Source organism: Grampus griseus, assembly GCF_964374135.1.
Source record: "Grampus griseus genome assembly, chromosome: 16".
Taxonomy (NCBI): Eukaryota; Metazoa; Chordata; class Mammalia; order Artiodactyla; family Delphinidae; genus Grampus; species Grampus griseus.
In genome coordinates this window covers 37,874,770-37,893,385 of record NC_139010.1, presented here as the reverse complement: position 1 = coordinate 37,893,385, position 18,616 = coordinate 37,874,770, and the positions used below count along the sequence as shown (strand labels likewise).

At 55.8% G+C, this 18,616-nt stretch overlaps 1 protein-coding gene across 1 annotated transcript in view; it reads left to right on the top strand.

The window, feature by feature from the left end:
* Positions 1-6,475: 6,475 nt before the first annotated feature.
* GRID1 (glutamate ionotropic receptor delta type subunit 1) overlaps positions 6,476-18,616 on the top strand; it is a gene marked incomplete at both ends in the record, with an annotated part of 666,527 nt that continues 654,386 nt past the window's right edge. The window contains 2 exons of the mRNA XM_082673940.1: positions 6,476-6,554; positions 8,780-8,935. Coding sequence (XP_082530066.1) covers positions 6,476-6,554; positions 8,780-8,935 — 235 coding nt within the window. The remainder of the gene's footprint in view (positions 6,555-8,779; positions 8,936-18,616) is intronic.

The following is an 18,616-nucleotide window of genomic DNA, read 5'->3' as shown; positions in this document are numbered from 1 at the left end:
CAGACGGGAGCAGGCCAGGTCTGGGGTCCAGCAAGCCTGGGGGCCCCTCCTCACCTATGGACACCCGCAGCCCCATCCCTCATGAGTGCAGAGGACATAGGACTGGCACAGAGTGTTGTGTGCAGAGTCAGGATGGGTCAGCCTCCTGTGAGCTCCCTGGTGGCCAGGGGCGCAAGGGCTTCACCCCTCTGTCTTGACTGTCCACTGTGGATCAGTGGCCCTCTGGCTTCCCTAAGATGGCCACTGAGGACATGCATGTCGACATGTCTCCGGCTGCCCACGGCCACCTCAGGCCCCTGCTCTGTAGAGACATGTCTGAAAAGTAGTGAGACTGGTCTCAGCGTCTCCCACCAGGACTATTCTGGCACCTTCCATCCTGGCCCCTCCACATCTTGCCGCTTTTCTCTCTGTGTTCCTTTACATGCACCTGCCCCCATATTTTTCCTCTTGCTATTCTCTCTGCTTGGAAAGTACATCATCGTCCTTAACTCAGCTCACGAGTTCAACTCAGCCTGTGTAGCGCCCACTGAGGGACCCACTGCAGCAGATGGCAGGGCAGAGGGGACCATGTCCTGGGTCTGGAGCCTCGGCAGTGGCTGAGGAGGGTGTGGAGGCCTGAGTTTTTCTTTGGAAAAAGGCAGCCTAGGTTTTGGTTCTCTGCTCCTTGGTCCTTCCCGGGGAATCAGGAGCTCCCCCAAGTGAAAAAGGCAGAGTTGCAGGGCCCAGGGGCCAGGGACAGAAAGGACAAGCCTCCTCAGGCCTTGTAGTGGGGGACCAGGGATCCCAGCATGCAAACTGGGAAGGGCTTGGACCAGCCCTTGGGCTCAGGAGAGACTGTCAGTGCTGAGGTTTTCAAACTTTAGACTCTCAGCAGGAGAACCCTTTCCTTACACACAATGGACTCGGAGCACACAGGTCAAGCCTGAAGGAAGTGGGGTGGGTCTAGAGCCTTGGAAGCCAGAACTTTCTCTAAAGAACACCCTGGATTCAGGCTGGGGGACACACACCCGGAGGATCACTGCTTTAGGAGGAGGCTGGGACACAGGCTGCCTGGGATGCCTGGGCCTGAGATGACTGCTCAGGGTTCTTCCTGGGAACCGGGCCTTCCCCCCTGTTGCTGTCCTTTGGCATTTAGTAATGCCTTTGTGCAAACTGCGGCCTGCCTCTTCTGCCCTTCAGAGGGACCTATGGAAGGGAGGGACCTTGCTGAACTCCAAGGGGCTAAGGGGAGTGCTGGACATCAGCATGAGAGCTCCAGATGGGCCTGAGCTGGTGTTTGGTCCTGCCACCCACCCTGCCTGGAGAGCCTGGGTCCAGGGACCAGACCTCTGAGGTTCTAGCTTGTTTTTGTGAAGGAAGCAACGTTTCACACTGGTAACTTTGTGGCCTATCTTGGTTCTAAGCAAACTGCACACTCCAAACTGGGCCCCAGTTTATGGAACATATAGTGGTGAAAAAGAGGGGCCCCTGCCCTGCAAAAATGAGATGCTCCTCTCTAGGAAGGACATGTTGTGTGTGATTTCCTTCCTCCTCATTAGCCTGTGGGGTGTGGTTCCGGCAAACAGAAGCCTCCTCGACAGGGCTGCCAGATGTGGCACGTGCATGAGCCATTGGCAGTGCCCTGGAAAGGGCACCTGGAAAGGGTGTGAAGGCTGGGTGTGGGCCGGGGGCCGGCATGTACTAGTGGGTCCTGCCCTGGAAGCTCCTGCAAGGTGGGTGCAGGGAGGGCACCTTCAGTCTCACTTGCCCAACCCCCAACGTGGAGAAAACCCAAGACTAAATGAATAGAAAGCCTCGAATAATGGAAAGAGTGATGCAAAGACTGCTGCCCTGGGAAATTGAAAAGTAAAAACCCAGGGGGCTAACCAGAGTAAAAATAAAATAAAAAACATAATAATATAAAAGAAGATCAGATAAAATAAATGCAAGCTGAGAAACAGTAAAAATGAGATGAAAGAGGTTGGCAAGAAGGGGTAAGGAAGACAAAGTAGAGATGGAAAATGAACATACAACAGAAGACCAAATGCCGAGACTGAAGGAAAGGATGAAGTAACCAATAAATGTTTTTTCTTTCTTTCTTTCTTTCTTTTTTTTTTTTTTTAAGAAAAACCCAGTGGGTTAATAGAGGAAAGTAGCAGTGGGATTTTTTCAGCTCAGATTCTGGCCAACTGTGGGTTCCTTGGAGCCCATGGGCAGGGAGGGCCCATCCCAGAATTGAAGCTTCAGGGCATTAAGCCTGGCTCCTTCTAAGATGCTGGTTGACCTCTCCCTGGTGGCGGTGGGGGATCGACCCTGGGACTTGGGTTGCCCTCTTCCTTGTGTTCTCAGGAGAGCTGGTCTTCTGTGCCATGGCCTGCAGAGAATCCTCCAGGTTGGGCTTTGGTGTGTCTTGCCAGTAGCAACCTTCATGCAGGTGTGGGCTGAATTATCTTAGAAATCCCAGGTGGGCCCTATGCTGGCGAGGGAGGAATGCAATCTTTCATGGTACAGTATCTTGTTTAATCTGGGGGCTTGCTTAAAGGTACATGATTGGAGAGGGGGCATCTCTTCAGGGGCTGGGTAGTGGTAGTTCTACATGGAGTAGACAGCTCCCCACGGAATGTGCTCAGGCAACAGGCTCCTGTGAGGGTCAGGATTCCAGCTGGTGCTCCTCAGTCCAGTTATTGACTGGGGTGAGAAATAAGATGACAGAGAAAGGAGAGGTCTGCTTTATGGAATGAAGAAGCTTTAAGTGACGACGATCGTGACTTCCTAGTGGACCACCATATTCTCTTTGTCTTGACACTTCACCTGCAGGTTTGGTGGCAAACTACTGGCTTCCAGTAGTATTCTAGTTGAGAGTGCTGATGGGCCCAGTTTATCTCTTTGCACCCTCCTTTCCCAAGTGGAAAATGGGAATATCGTCTCCTAGTAAAATGTAGGGTGCTGAGTGCAGTGCCTGCAAATGGTAAATGCTAAATAAATACGGTTATAATTAGTATAACCGAAGATCTCTTTAGAAAAAGCAATCACCTGTGCTGGCTGAACTCTGTGCAAATGAAGGATTTATTGACCCAGTTTTAATTTCTGTGAATACATCTTTTGTAGTAAGGAGCAAACCAAGAGGACCGAGTCCTGGGTGCAGCAACTCACCTGGTGCCTTGGGTAAGTTACTCCTTTCTCTGAGCCTCGGTTTTCCCCTCCGTAAAATGGGTTTGTATCATATGACCCAGAGATTGCTAACCTCTCTTCTCCAGCCAGGTTATTGGAGTCAGGGTGAACTTGTTCATCAGGTAGAGTTGCTTGCCCGGGAGCCTGGACTGGGGGAGGCAGCTTTTACAGCCCCAGAGGTTATCAGGGTCGAAAGGGACTGGGCTGGCTCGATCAATAAGTAATTAAGGTTTTGATGAATCTGATAAAGCCCCAATAAGCCAATGTCCTCGGAAGCTGGTAATCCCAACTTCAGGTGGCAGAGAGGATTAAAATAGTCTTGCCTAGAGGTAAACAGGCCTAGGGCCCCAGTGATCTCTGGGTTTGCCTCCCAGCTCTAGTAGAAATGGGACCTGTGCAGAGTATCCTTCCTGGCCAGTCAAGGTATATCTAGGCCATTCCAGTCTGGTAGGGAAAACTGGCTTGGCTTGGAAGTATAAGAGGGTGAGCATTAAGAGATGAGCATCTTGGGATGGTGAAGGACCCCGCACTGTCGGAAGTGGAGGGGAAGGTGGTGCCCAGGAGAGGAGCTTCCAGGGGAATGCCAACCTGTGTCATAGCCCTCAGGTCCCAAACGAGAGGGACCTCATCATCCAGATTAGAAACTGATAGAACTCTCCCCCAAACTATGTGTGTTTCTAGGTTGACTTCTTAATATTTGGAAGGGGGGCTTGAGACTTGTCTCACTGCAATAATGCTGCCACTACCTAGCATAATAAATATCAAGAAAAACTTGTAACTGGGTTAGAAGTATCACACGTCTACTTTACTAACATACTACAGGGGTCCCAACAAGTGTGTTTGGGGATCCCTGACCCTGTGGCCCTTGACCCCAGATTTGAGCCCCTACAGGGTGAACATACCACCATCCTTCCCAGGAGGAGACAGTCTCCATAGGAACCAAATTGCTACATAATAAAACCCATTCTTTATTCCCTTCTTTCTACAACTTTTCAGCCAGTGCATGGTAGAATTTCCAGGGAGTGAGAATGGAGGCATGGGGGGTTTGTAGAGCCCGGGAGGGGTGTGTTTTACAATTCAAGGCCCCTAAGATGGATTTCTTGAGGAAGTGCCTTTGTGTGGGCACCACACCCAGCTGGACAGCCCAGCCTCCTTCAGGCGTGGTCATTCCTCTTCTCTTGCCTATGGACCCTTCGTCCTGGAAGTCACCTTGCCAGCCCATGTGGTTCCCTGCTGTTTCTCCAACCCAGCTTCTCCTCTCCCCTAGGTTCCCCCTGCGGCCCCACCAGCCACTGCAAGGGCTGCCTCACTGTTCTCCAAGCCTGCACTGTCCCCCTCTGCACAGCCTCCTCCCACACCTTTCCAAACTAAAATTTGCCAGTGACTTCTGTGGCAGGCAGCTTGGGACACACACATACGCGCGCGCGCGCACACACACAGACACACACACACACAGACACACACACACACACAGACACACATACACACACAGACACACTCACACTAAATTCTTTTTCTTCGTATCTTGGCTAGCTAACCAGCATTCAATGCCTGGAAGCCTCCCTTCCTTCTCCCTTGGTAACCTCCACTCAGCCTTTAGAACTGTCACCTCCTCCACGAAACTATCCCCTGGCTCTTCCTCCCAGGCTGGGTCACAGCCCAGAACGCGCCTGTGCGTTTATTCAGGGTCCTTGCCACATCTTTTAATGATCTGTTTAGGTGTCTGCCTCTCCTGTGAGCGGGGAGTTCCAGGTAAGGTCTGTTGCTGAGTCTCTCTGAATCCCTCACGCCTTGCGCACGGCCCTGATCAAGGCAGGGGCCTTGGGGCGCAGGCCAACGACAGGGCCAAGGGGCGCTCCCGGGCTCGCGGAAGTGGCCCCTTGCACTAGGCTCTGCCAGGCGCGCCCGGACCGAGCTTCCGCGGAATCCCGGTCCGGGAAGGCTCAGCTGTCTTCCTGAAATCTTCGGTGTGCCACGTGGAGCCCAGTCTGGAACTTGTTGTGGGGGGCGGGGGCAGGGTGGCTAGGCGTCAGGCCTGCCACTTCCACCCAGGCTGGAGCCCAAACAGCTTAACGATACATCTGGTGGTGGCTGGCCGGAGGCATTCCCGGAGTGGTGGAGAGAGCCCCGTTCTGCGCTGGCTGCGAGGAGCCGGCTCTTCGCCCTGGGCTCGCGCGAAAAGACTCCGTGCAGAGTCGGAGTCTGAGCACGCCGGCCGCTTAGAAAGCTCCTCACGTCCAAGCGCCGCGGTCACGGATGCGCCGGTTTCCGGCCATGAATTGGGCTTCAGAGTGCGAGCCGCCTGCCCGACTCCCGGCTGAGCCCGGGGCCGCGGGGTGGGGGATGGGCGCCCGCCAATGTCGGTGGGGCCAGCTAGGGTTGGAGCCCGCGGCCGCGGCTCTGCTCCGCGACGTTTGGCCGCGGCGGGTCCCTTTTGGCTCCCCTTGCGTCTCGGTGCCTGGCTCAGTGCCCTGCCCGGTCTCTCTCACGGCTACCCCTGGCCCGGCTCCTAGAGGGGCTCTCTGCCCAGGGCGGGGGTCATGGCCCAAGACGCAAGGCGGCTGAGGTCGGCAGGGGCCAGGGGGCTCCGGGAACCCTCGAGGGCAGTCGGAGGCCGACCCTTCTCCATCCTCTGGTCCCTGGCGAACGGGGGGCACGAGGCCCAGGGCCGCCAAGTCTCTGCGCGCCGCAGCCCCGGCCGGTCCCCATCGCTCTGCGGGCCTCCGAGCGTCCCTCGGGCTGGAAGCGCTGAGCACCCGGCGCCCCCTCCAAGCCGCGAGCGGGAGAGCGCCGCGCTGCGAGGCAGAGGCTCCGCAGTCACGTGGTCGAGAGGAGGGCGGAGGGGAGGGAGGCGGGCAGGGAGGGGAGGGGAGCGGAGTCGAGGGGGAGGAGGAGGGGAGGGGGCGTCCTCCGCAGTTCGGCTCCTCGCCGGGGCTCAGACACACAGCGAGCCCGGAGCCGCCGCGCCGACCCGGCTGCCGCCGCCACCGCCGCCACCGCCTCCGCCGCCTCCGAAGCCTCCAGAGCCGCGGGGAGCGCCGCTGCCGCCGCCGCCGCCGCCGCGGGCCGCCCCCGCCGCGCCGGCCTGGGCTCGGGCCGCCAGCGTCGCCGCAGCCACCAGCGGAGCGGGAGCCCGACCGCGCTGGGCTGGGCTGGACTGGGGCGGGCGCAGGGCTCAGGGGCGGGCGCGCGGGGAAAGACGCGCGGGCGGGCTTCGCTCTCCCGGGGAGCGGCCCGGGACTGCACCCGGACCGGCGCCTCCCCGCTGCGCGCTGCCCTCGGCCTCGCCCCGGGCCCGGGCGGATGAGCCGCGCGCCCGGGGGACATGGAAGCGCTGACGCTGTGGCTTCTCCCCTGGATATGCCAGTGCGTGTCGGTGCGGGCCGACTCCATCATCCACATCGGTGAGCGCGGCGGGCGCGGGGCCGAGGTTGGGCGGGGGCCCCAGCGGCGCGGGGGGTGCGCGGCGTCCAAACTTGGCTGTTCCCTGGGCCGAGGGGCTCGGCGGGCGGTGCTCCCCCGAAGGGCCGCTCCGCGCCGCCCCGCGGAGATGTGCACGGGCCGCGCCGCGCTCCCGCGGGCTCCCGTTGCTCCCCGGGGCTCCAATCCCCGCCTCGGGGCCCCGCGGCCTCTGCCGACACTTAGGGCCGCGGCTGCGGGAAATCCGGGGCTAGGCGCAAGTCCAGACCCGCGCCCCTGGCGGGGCCGTCGGCGGGGTAGGGCCAGCCCTTAGGCGCAGCTCAGAGCAGCGGGCGCCGAAGGCGGCAGGGCCCGGGGTCTCGCCAAGTTGGCAGGGCAGGATTCAAGAGGCCCAACCGGAACCGTGCGTGAATGTGGGTGGGTGGGTGTTGTCAGCGTGTGTCTCTGTGTGCGCTTGTGGGTCCGTGTTGGTGTCACTGCGAGAGGGCGTTGGGGTGTATGGGGCCATCAGAGCCTGTGTTGGTGCGTGCATGACTGTCAGCCTGTTAGAGTGGACACAGTGTCTGCCTGTTTCTCTGGTGTGTGTCTGTGTACCTCTCTGTATATGTGTGTGTGTGTGTGTGTATCTGGCTGTGGCGACAGCAGCCCAATCCTGGACCGTCCCAGAGTTTCCTACGGCCCAGGTCTTGGGGGCCGGCACATGGTCTGGGTGGTGGGAATCAGGGAAGAAGCCTGGGCTGTGGTGTGGTGTGTGGGGGGAGTGTGTGCGCGCGCGCTGAGCGGGAAGAGACCGATGGAGGGAGAGAACCGGCAGAGGAGAGAAGATGAGATAGAGGAGAGGAGGAGGGGGCTTGTCGCTGATGGGGAGTGTGTGGGAGTTGGTAGCAGCAGGGGAGAAATCCCAGGAAGTTGGTACGGGCTGGGGGACTGACAGCGGTTGCTTTTGGGGAGCCCGTCTGCAGTCGCTTTTCCGGAAGTTGGGAAAGACCAGCGAGCCCAGAGAGTCTGGGGGGTTGGGAGGTGTGAGAAGGCAGGGATGATGGGACAGGCGAGGCCGGGGTGTGATGGGTGGTCAGGGACTAGGCCTGGGCTTGGTGCGCTGCAATCCCCCTGCAGGAGTCAGGGGCCGGGGCCAAACCTGCTTCCCAATGGTGGTGGAGGTTGCGGGGGGGGGGGGGGGCGCTTGGGTCTCGAGGTCAGCATTGCGGCTCTGGGTGTAGCATGGAACAGGACCTTCCTCCTCCTGCCCAGCCCCCAACTCGGGGAATCACTGGGCCCAGCCCTGGGACTGTGGTGACCCTCAGGGCCTGGTGAGGGGGAGGACTCCGGAGTTGTCCAGGCTACAGGGCCAGGTTCGGTGAGTCCCACCGATCCCGGCTTCAAGTGCTGAGAGTCGGCCACGGCGGTGCTAAGAGCGTAAAGGGCCAGCCGGAGGCCGCCCCAGAGGAGCTGTTCATGGTTCTAGAAAGCCCTTTCAAGAGCGGCTCCTTCTGGGCTCCTCAGCCCTGCTGGGTTAGAAGGCAAAGGGTCTAGGGACATCCTCCTACCCACCCACCCCTAAGGTACACGGCAGGAGAAAAAGTGGGGAGGGATGGAAAGCAGGAGGCAGAGCCCAGGGAGCCAGGCTGGGACTGAGCTGCCTGCTTGCCTGTCATCGGTTATCAAAGGCCCCTGCGTAAAGAAGCCCCCTGGCGTAGGAGAGCCACTGTGGACCTGCTCGCTTAGCTCTTTGCAGGGGGTGGTGCGCAGGGCAGAAGGAAGTCATTGTTCCATTTTGGGATTGGGGCTGGGGACACTTGCCTGCAGGGGAACTTTGTGGCTCCTGGGATAGGACTCACGGGGCCATGTCAGGGCATTTAGGTGCTGCCTGAGGTCACAGCAGCTTGGCTCAGTCCATTATGTGGGGCATGGTTGATACATGAAGTGGTTTGGTTGTGAGACACTTGTGTGACCTGGTGGCAGCATATGCCATGTGCATGTGTAACTCATGTCGACTGTGTTGGAATATTTGGGGGGTGTGTTTCTGTGTTGGGGGACTGAGGAGAGCCTTAAACTATCCTATCAGGCTGAAACCGCAGCCCAGAAGTCCTGCCACCTGGCAACCTGCAGTCCTGCCAGCACCATGACCAGAGGGCCAAGGCTGGGGTAGGGGTGGGGTGGGGAAGCGGCCCCCTCTAGGCCTATAGCCTTGACCCCTCCTCTCCTCCAGGTGCCATCTTCGAGGAGAACGCGGCCAAGGACGACAGGGTGTTCCAGCTGGCCGTATCCGACCTGAGCCTCAACGATGACATCCTGCAGAGCGAGAAGATCACCTACTCCATCAAGGTCATCGAGGCCAACAATCCTTTCCAGGCCGTGCAGGAAGGTGAGTGGCTGGCCGCCATGCCCAGGGCTAACAGGGCGGGGGGGGCCTGCCAGCAGCGCTGGAGCCCTGCAGGGTCGCGAAGGGCTGGGCCACGCAGGGTTCCCTGTGTGCCTGGGCAGTCACGGGGCCGCGCACGGTGCGCGCTCCCTCCCCGGCCCACCAAAGCAGTGGTGCGGGAGTGCCTTGCGCTGCGGGGCTGGAGCGGAGAGCTTGTGAGCGGGGAGCTGGGCTCCTCGCGGGGCGTGTCTCGGGCTTGTGCGGCTCCTTTCCAGATGGGTGGGCGCGTCTGTGAGCCGCGCAGGCGTGTGTGGCTTAGGGCTGTCTGTGTTGTTTGAGTGTGGGTGGGTGTGTCTTCGAGCAGGGTACCTGTGTTGGTGCACCTCCCCTGACCTGGATGGGCCAGTGTCTTCTTCGCTATCAACCGAGGAGCGAGGAGCGTGTGGCGCCCAAGCCCGTGAACGCGCGGCATCTCTCGCCTCGAGGCCGCTCTGTGCCTCGGCTGGCTGGCGTTTCTCGGCCGGTGGCGCTCCTCCTCCGGGTTTGGAGGAGCCGTTGTCCCTCGCGGTCCCCGCCGTGGGCGGAGGCGTCCCCGCCCGGGCCGAAGGTGGGCGCTGTTTGACCAGAAAAGCAGCGGAGTTGGGCCAGGCCAGGCTGCGGGGAAATCCTAGCCCGTGCCTGGGCCGCTGTGGTCCGCAAACTCGGGCCCGCAGGCAGAGGCAACAAGTGCGAGGCTAAGCGCAGAAGCCCCCTCTGCTCTTCCCTACTCTCTCATTCGCTCACCTCCCACTTGGCTTGAGCCTGGGCTCTGGGCCTCGGGTATCTCTCCCACGATGCCTGCTTCCTCATCAGAGACTAAGGCTTTCACTGCCCCTGATATCTGCCTGGCCCAGGGCCCCTTTCCTCTCCTCTGCCCCCATATCCATGGTTTCTCCTAGTTCCGTATATCCAAGGCTTTGACTCTGAGGCCCTCGCCCAGGAGTATTGAGGACAGAGGCCACAGCTGGTAGCCGGGATTCCTCCCAGGAGGAACGGACAGGACAGTGGGTCAGTGTAGGGAGGAGGTGGGCTGGCTGAGGGCTCCAAGCAAGTTACCCTCGCCCCGCCCCTGGGCCCAGAGCCCTCCTCTGGCTCTAGGTTATATGTTGGCTGCTGGTTTTCTTGTATCTCCAAGGATAGGGTGACTCAGTGAAGGCTCTGGTCTGGGTGCAGAAGGTCAGAACTGGTGCTGGGGAGAACTTGGTGCTGGAAGGAGGTTTTGGGGAGTCTGCTATTCTTGCAGAGGAGGGAGAAGGCCCAGCTCTGGGGCCTGAAAGTCCAAGGATGTCTTGAGGTACTTGTGAAAACCTGGAGGTCTGGATGTGTTTTGGGGGTGGTGGTGAGTGGGGTGAGGCTGGTGTTGTCTGTCAGGGGAGCTGCCACTCCCAGCCCTGGCAGAGGTCTGACATTCATTGAGGTACGAGGGAAGGAATCCCTGTCCTTCTTTGCTGTCTGATCATGTCCTACCTGCAGTCCCTGCCCCCGCATGCCCTGCCCTTAGACTTTTTTTTCAGCGTGCCCTCATCACAACTGTTGCATGTGCTTGGGGTGGGCTCTAGCCAGGGGAGGGTGGGACCTCCTTAGGCAGGAGTGACCCTAGCTGGGGTGGGGATCTGTGGTGACACAGGCTTTTCCAGTTACATGCCACAGTTTTCACAATGCCTCATGCTCCCTTGACACTGTCCCCATACACTCGTCTCTGTGGACATTTATTCTTTGTGCTTGGGAGCTGAGGACGCAGCTGGGGAGCACCTGTTTCCTGCCCCAGGGAGCTCACAGTGTGGCAGGGATGCCGCCTGTGTTTGCCATGGCAGTTTGGCGCTTCCACCTGCTCTGTTGACATACCTTGTTTCCATTGACTTCCCCTCGGCTGTGTTGACTATTCCATGCTCATTCATTTTGCTCCAAATGATGCCCATTGCCCCCCCCCCGCCCCCCTCCAGCAGCAGGTCCCCAGAGACTGAAGCTAATGCTCTTGCCCAGGGTTACAGTCTCAGGCAGGTAACACACATGGGTGAACTGGGCAGCTGGGCCTGAAAGAACCTGGAATGTGGGGTCTGGAGAGGTCATCTCTGTCAAAAGGAGCGGCTGTTCCGTAGCTTCAACTGACTTTACCATTTGGGAATGAAAATCCTAGTGTTATAAATGGGATGATTTTTTTTTTTTTTAAGAGGAGCCCCAAATCTGGACTTTAATGTAAAACCTGATTTCTAACTGTGCTCGACGAATCAAACAATTTGAACAACACAGTACAAGCCAAATAAAACAGAGCTTCGGGCCGTTCAGCCTTCAAGCCCTAATGCAACTTTGTTCTGGAGGCACAGGGCTCTACCCAGGGGCCTTTTCTGGGTTTCAGTTTCTCTATTTTTATAACTGGAAGAATGTCTCAGGCTCCAAGCATGGCAGGCTGACACAGTCTTGGAAGCGTGTGAGTGAGTGTGTGCGTACATCCAGAACTAGAGAATTGGAAGCTGATGGCTGACAGTTGTCCAGGTGGAGGAATACTGACCAGGTGGTGTTGGGCTACCCTCTGCCCAGAGGGCGTGTGCAGGCTAAAGTTGGTATGCTTTCAACTGATCAGCCCCGTGGGCAGAAATTCACATTGTTATCCCATGACCTTTTGAAGCCCTGGGATGTTACCAGGGATGGGACTCCTCGAGAGCCTCAGGGAGTACAGAGCGGGGCACAGAGGCTCCTCCTCCCTGGCCTGAGGCTTGGTGCAGCAGGCGCTCAGCTGGCTGGGTGTCCTTCCTTCTGCGCTCTGTGGGGTGCTGTCCATCCCGTGGCTTAGCCCTACCTGATAGATATCTCATCTCTGGGCTCTGCTTGATAGATATCTCATCTCTCTCCTGGGCTTGGACAGTCCCAGCAGCAGGACATGGGTGGTAGATGCAGCTCGGATGGGAAAGGAAAGGACTTCTTGGCTGGGGCAAAGGCAGACTGGGGTTCGGTCTCCATCATGGACTGGGCGAGCTCCCAGTGACAACCCCCCCACCCCCGAGGTGGAATTGGGATTGAAGTGGTGCTGCCCCATTTTGACTTGAGAGGTAGCACCATGCAGGAATAAGAGCATAGTTCTTGGAGTCCAAGAAACAGGGTTCAAATCTTGCTTGCCTCATGTGCAGTGTGATTTTGGCAGAGGCCTGGCCCTGTTCTGAGCTTCTGTTCACATATCTGTTGAAAGGGAACAATCACAGTACCTGCCTCCTGGAATTATGGTGAGGATTAAATGAGATGAGACATGTATGAATTGTCTGCAGAGGGCCTGCAGTAGGTGTCCAGTAAACATGAATTCCCTCTCCATTTCTTGACCAACTGTGAATCCATCTCAGCTTCTCCTGAGGCTGTTATTTTCAGCTGCACCGTTGGTTAAGCTAGTGAATTCCTTGAGAGCGGACCCTAACTGACCTTTTCATTTTCAGCTTTTTGCTTAACTTTTCCCCTCCTGATTATAAAAGAAATGCTTTGCTACAATGAGCATGAATTAATTTAAAAATGAGAAAAAGGAAAAGGGCAATGCATGCTCATTATATAAAATGTGGAAGGTACAGGAAAGCATCAAGAGACAGAACAAAATCGTTTGGAATTCTACCACTGTTCTTTCCTTCTAGTCTTTTTTCGTGCACTGAATTTCATAAGTGCTGAGAGTTCCTATTCTGTTCAGTTGTGTATATATATATATATATATTTTTTTTTCATTTAACATATCATTGGCTTTTTTTGAAATCACTATGAACTATTTGTAAACATTACTTTTAATGGCTGCATATATTTTCAATATCCAAAACAACTTATTTTTAAAAATGCAAACATTTATGTTGGGATATGCTTAAGTATTTAATGAAGAAAACAGGAAACCCTACTTTGGCTTGTTGGTCCTAAGATTTATACCTGCAGTTTTTTCAGGCTGATTTTGTATCCATACAAGCTTCTTACAAGTTACCTTTTGAGGTAGTTGGTCAGTTTATGTAAAAGATTGGATCACTTTTTAATAAAGTATGCATTTGGTGAGGATTTAGCAAATGATAACACAGAAATGGTATTTAAATCTCTAAAAGGCTGTATCTTAGATTTAGTTGGTAAAGTCCATATTAACAATAAGTGTGAAAATTTGTCTTCTAGATACTAGATGAGATACTAATTTGTTAAATAAAAAATTTTCATATTGCTTTAGAGTGCCTGCTCAAGGAGAGGATTATATAAATGCATAAACGCATAAAGGAACTGCCTGAACATGAGTCTCTTCCGTTCACAGTATTATCTTTTACTGTAAGTGAAAGACTTGAGTTATTGGTTATGCTGTAGATATATCTGTCACAGAGTGGAAAGATAACAATTTAGGGAAGAGGAAGAAAAAAGGAATATATGTGATGCATTATTCCTTTTAGTTACAATAAGCACAAAAGTGTTTTAGGAAGACAAGGTAAAAATCACCCAAGTATAGCTTGGTGTTCACAGAATACAGCAATGAAACAATGAAATAAGAGGAAAATAAAGCACAGTAAGCTTGGTGGTGTCCATCTGATGGCCTTGCTCGTATTATACTGGTCACTCCTAGGTGGTCACCCTGCCCCTTACGCTCTATGACATCTGCTAGACGGTTTCCCTCCCTGAGCTTTGATGCCTCTGGTGTCTTCCTTGATTTCCCTTCAGAATTATAGGTCCCGCTGAGGCTGTATTTTTGCAGCCTCTGCTGGCAGACCCACTGTTCTCCCTGATAACGGTGTTATAGGTCCCTGCCTGGGAGATACTGTCAGCATTTCCCTGGGTGTGATGTTAGAGTCATTAAAGATGCTTGCAGGCCCACACCATCATTCCCATCCACTCAGCTGCATAATTTTTCTCTTGGCGTTGAAACAAATTTTACCACAACTTTGCTGGTTAAAAATGGGAATGTAGGGAATTCCCTGGCGGTCCAGTGGTTAGGACTTGGTACTTTCACTGCTGAGGGCCCGGGTTCAATTCCTGGTTGGGGAGCTAAGATCCCACAAGCCTGTGTGGTGCGGTCAGAACCAACAACAAACAACAGCAACAACAACAAAACGGAAATGTTTTATCTTACAGTTCTGCAGGTCAGAAGCCTGACGTGGGTCTGCCTGGGTTAAAATCAAAGTGTTGGCAGTGCTGATTCCTTCTGGAGGCTCTAGGAGAGAATCCATTTTCTTGCCTTTTCAGCTTCCAGAGACTGCCTGCCTTCCTTAGCTCCTGGCCCCCTTCCTCCATCTTTAAAGCCAGCGATGGTGGGTGGGGTCCTTCTCACAGCAAGTCACTTCTGTCCTCACACCCACTCCTCTGATTCTTCTGTCTCCCTCCTCCCAGGACCCTTGCGATTACATTGGGCCCACTGGGATAATCCAGGCCTATCTCCCTGTCTTCAAATCAGTTGATTAATTCCATTTGCAACCTTAATTCCATTGCAGCCTTGCTTCTCTTTTGCCATGTAGCCTAGCATATTCACTGTTCCAGGGATTAGGATGCGCATGTGTTTGTGGGCCATTTTTCTGCTACCGTGTTGGCACACCTGGCAGGTGCCTGTTGTAGGCAGTGCACATAGTGACCCTTCCCTTTCCTCCGCTCGGTTGGCTGCACTTTTGCTTACTGTGTGGCATCCTCTTGTCACTTGGGGCGTATGGCCATTGTTCCCCTGTCTTTCAGACTCGCTCTGGAGGTGGCACACTGCAAGTCTGCAGGCCTCTACTGACTTCCCTGTGCTCTCCAATGACACACTGACTTCCTTCCTGGGGCCTGCAAGCTGCTTGTGCCTAAGGAGGTTCCTAGAGGAATCTGCTTTGTGAATAGCTAGACTGTAAGTCTGTGCCACCATGCAGGTCCATGACCTCCATTTCTTCCAGGCCAGGTTCTTCAGACGCCCCTCCTCTCCCCGCCCTCCATCCCGCTCACCTAGAGCACAAGGTGAGGGTCCCTACAAAGGTCAGTCTTTCTCAGCTGACACACAGGGTCTTCTGCCAGTGATGTTTCAAGCCAGGAGATGGCTGTGGCCACGGCTGCAGGTGCTGATGGCCGCTCACTAAAGTTGGGCTGGGGACAGGGAACCATCTAGTCCCCTCTCTGGATTTCTCACAAGCCTGTGTCTATGTATAACTGCCAAAAGTATAACTGCCATCTTCCCTCAGCTGGACTACTGGGCTTCAGAGCTGTCCTTCATTCTAGGGTCACTCTTGTGTGTCCAAACACACACACTCTCTCTTCATAGACTGTACTCCTGCCCTCCCCACATCCTCATACTTAATGGGTTCCAGAGGCTCTCTTTTAGTATCCCTATTGCTGTAGCCTTGCCCCCAGATTGGGAGGTTGGACTTAACTGGCAGTGAACAGATGGGCCTCTCATGCCAGGCGTGTGGGTTGGAGGCCGTGGGTCTAGTGAGACACTTTTCCTCATGCTGCCTCCAAGCTTCTGCTGTTCCCATTCCTGGTGACGTGGGAACCTTAACAACCTTCCTGTCTAGAGTAGCACGTTGGGGCCATTTGTCCAGGTTTCTCTTGGAGGATAGCTAAGGCTATCCCTTAACACTGAAAGCCACATCTTGTAAGGGCAGACAGACTCTTTCCAAATTCTTGTAGTTGCCAGGTCAAAAATCCCCTTGCCTTGGCCCCTATATCAGCCATCTTCTCTCTTTACTTGGCCTTTTCACTACCCAGAAAATTCTGTCACCTAAAAACTTGGAACATTGAGTCTGTACTGCTTGTTCCCAAACCATTTCTAACCCAGTCTGATAACCTGGATGTGAATCTTTTTAGACTTGGCCACGCAGGGAAGTGCCTGTTTGTTCCTACCCTTTGGTTTTGTTCTGTGGTTCCCTTTGTATCGGTCAGGATAGACTCAGTTATGCCATCGTAACAAACACTCTCCAAGTCTAGTGGCTTAACATAACGCACACTTATGTCCTGCTCATGCTACGTGTCAGCTTGGAGCTTGGCTCATCATGGTCGCTCAGCTTGAATATTGCTGGTTGCTGTGCCAGAGGGAAAGAGAGCTCTAGGGGTCTCCACCTGGATGTGACACATGCCACTTCTACTTATAATTTATTGACCAGAACTAGTCATGTGGTTCCAGCCAGTTGTAAGGGATCCAGGAAGCACAGACATACTGTGTGCCTGGGAAGAGAGAGAGAACTGGAAATAGTTGGTGAATGACACCAATATCTACTACTCAGGTCATGTCAAAACAACCCTCCCATTTCCTTGGTGACCCGTTAAAACAACAAAAACAAGTAGAATTTTAGGTATTGGATCCTGGTTGGACCAAATCCATGGCTCCCATCAGTTCCCCTTTGCCCACTCATTTACTTGTTCCCCTGCTCCAGAAAGCCCCAGGCAGCCCTTTGGTGTAGGGGGACGTCAGGAAGCCTGGGTCTCCAGCCCCGCCAGGCTCTCAGAAGAGAGCCAGTCTGTGTCTACCAGCCTTGTCCTCTGTGAACTAGGGCCTGGATGGGCCCAGCTCTCCCAAGACTTGGGCTCAGTGCTTCCTAAGGAATGAGGTGAACACTGGCTATTGTGGCACCAGCGTCAGTGGCCCCCACAGTTGGACTTAAGCAAGTCTGTGTTTCCTGTGGACTCAGCAGGACTCCCTGTGGCCCTGTTTCTTCTACAGACACCCCCTGCCTCCTCCCAGTGCCCTCCTCGCCCCTACCTTCCCCCACAGCAGCAGCTCTCTCTCTTTTGCTAAGGCATTGGGCTGGAGTGGAGACTCATCTCTGCCATGGGCTGGCCTGTGACAGCTGCCTTCTCTGGAGTCTGGCCTCTCTGACAGGCTTGGAGCCCAGGAAGGCAGCTGGGTCTGTGTTCACTATCCCATCAGTTGGGCTCTCCTAAGACCTTCCTTCCAGCCTGTAAACAGCCCGTTTCCTGGTTGATGGCCACAGGTTGGGAGAGAAAGACCCAGGGTTCTCCCTTCCGGGCCTGAAGCACAGGCAGGGTAGCTGGGAGGTGGTTAGATGGCCCTCTTCTGTCTGTTTCTGGCCCCGATCTGGGCAGGGCAGGCTCCCAGTGGGTGAAGCCAGGGGCTGTCAGTTGGGGCCCAGGGCGGTCCTTATCCCAGGCTGCACCTCCTCCTCGAGCCAGACCTGGAGTATGTGGCTCTGGCTAGTCCTGTGTGCCTAGTTTACTTCCCTTACATTAGTTCTTCGCCAGACCCACCGGAGGCAGCTAGACACTGTAGCTCCGTCTCTGCCTGCGCTGTGCCTGTTCCCAGCCAGAGCTCAGCCTGGCCCTCGCATGCCTCTGCGTGAGGTTAGACATGGTGCCTACAAGCCCAATTGGGGGCAGAAGGAGTCTTGTTGATCTCACGCACAGACTGGGGTTCCCGTCCCTGCTCTGCTGTCCGACTCTGGGCAGGTTACCTCAGTTTCCTCGACTGGAAGATGGGAATGATGACACAGAGGACACTGTGATGGTCAGCTGAGGAAACGTACTACAGTGCCCAGCCAAGGGCCGAGCACAGAGGTTGGGATGGTTGTCATAGTACCAGCCTGAGTGGTCCCAAGGGGCTCTTGGCCTCCTTCCGCTTTCCGACCTGGGCTGGGCGGGCTTTCCCAACCCCTGCCCTATTTAGGGTGGCTTGGAGTTGATCCTGGCCTTGCTGGTGTCCAGGAGAGCAGGTAGGCAGGTTGCTATCGATGACATGGTTTACGTGGAGGCTGCCTGGAGCCACCGCTGTGGGCTGGGGCTCCGGGAACCTGTAGACCGTCGCTGCACGGAATTGCAGTCTCGCTGCAGCCTTGCTGTTCTGAGTGCGCAGAGCGGCCCGAACCCAGCCAGCCTGGCCCCGCCCCTGAGCAGCTGGCCATAGTACCCGTAACTTGCTCCTTTTGGTGGAAAGGGGTCAGGCAGGTACGGGTTCAGATCCCAACCCTGTGACTGATTAGCTGTGTGGCCTTGAGAGGCCTCTCGTCCTCTCCAAGCCTCAGTTTTAATACCTGTGAAGTGGGCTACCTTGGGGTTGTGGTGATGGATCTAGAGAGGCGACTTACACCTGGCAGGAGGGAGGCTGTGGGCATGCAGCAGCCCACTGGGGCGCCCAGCAGAGGCACACCGAGGGTGTGGGTGGTGACACGCAGTACACTAAGTAGGCATTGGTTCTCTGTGTCCTGGCCACCATTTGCTCTGTTCGCCTGTTCACCTGCCAAGGGTACATGACACCCCTTGGTCTCTGGGTCCTGCCTGGGTGCTACCAAACCCCAGGTCAGGGCAGAGACACGGTCCCTGCTGGCTGGACACCATCCCCACCCCCACCCCTTGGCTGGAGCTCTTGGCTTGGCCTGGCCATGTGCCCGCCCTGATGTGGCCTGAGGCCCTGCAGACTCGGCCTGGGCCTGGCCTGGCAGACTATCTCCGTGCCCTCCCACTCCCACGCAGCCCCTCCTGCTTGGTACAAAGGCAGAGGCTTTGGGTCTTGCCCTGGCTCTGTTCCTGAACCGGGACTGGGGGCTTTCTTCCATCCTTCTGTCTGAGCACCCAGAGACCTGGGAGGGAGGGAGAGGCCACACCCTGGGCCCTGGTCTGGGCTCGGGGCTCCAAGCTCTGAGACCTGAACTGGGCACTGGCTGAGGCCCCTGCTGCTCGCCTCTGTGGTGTCCGTCTCAGGAGGTCGGGGCCGAGCGCTCAGGAGGCCCTGACGTGGCTCGG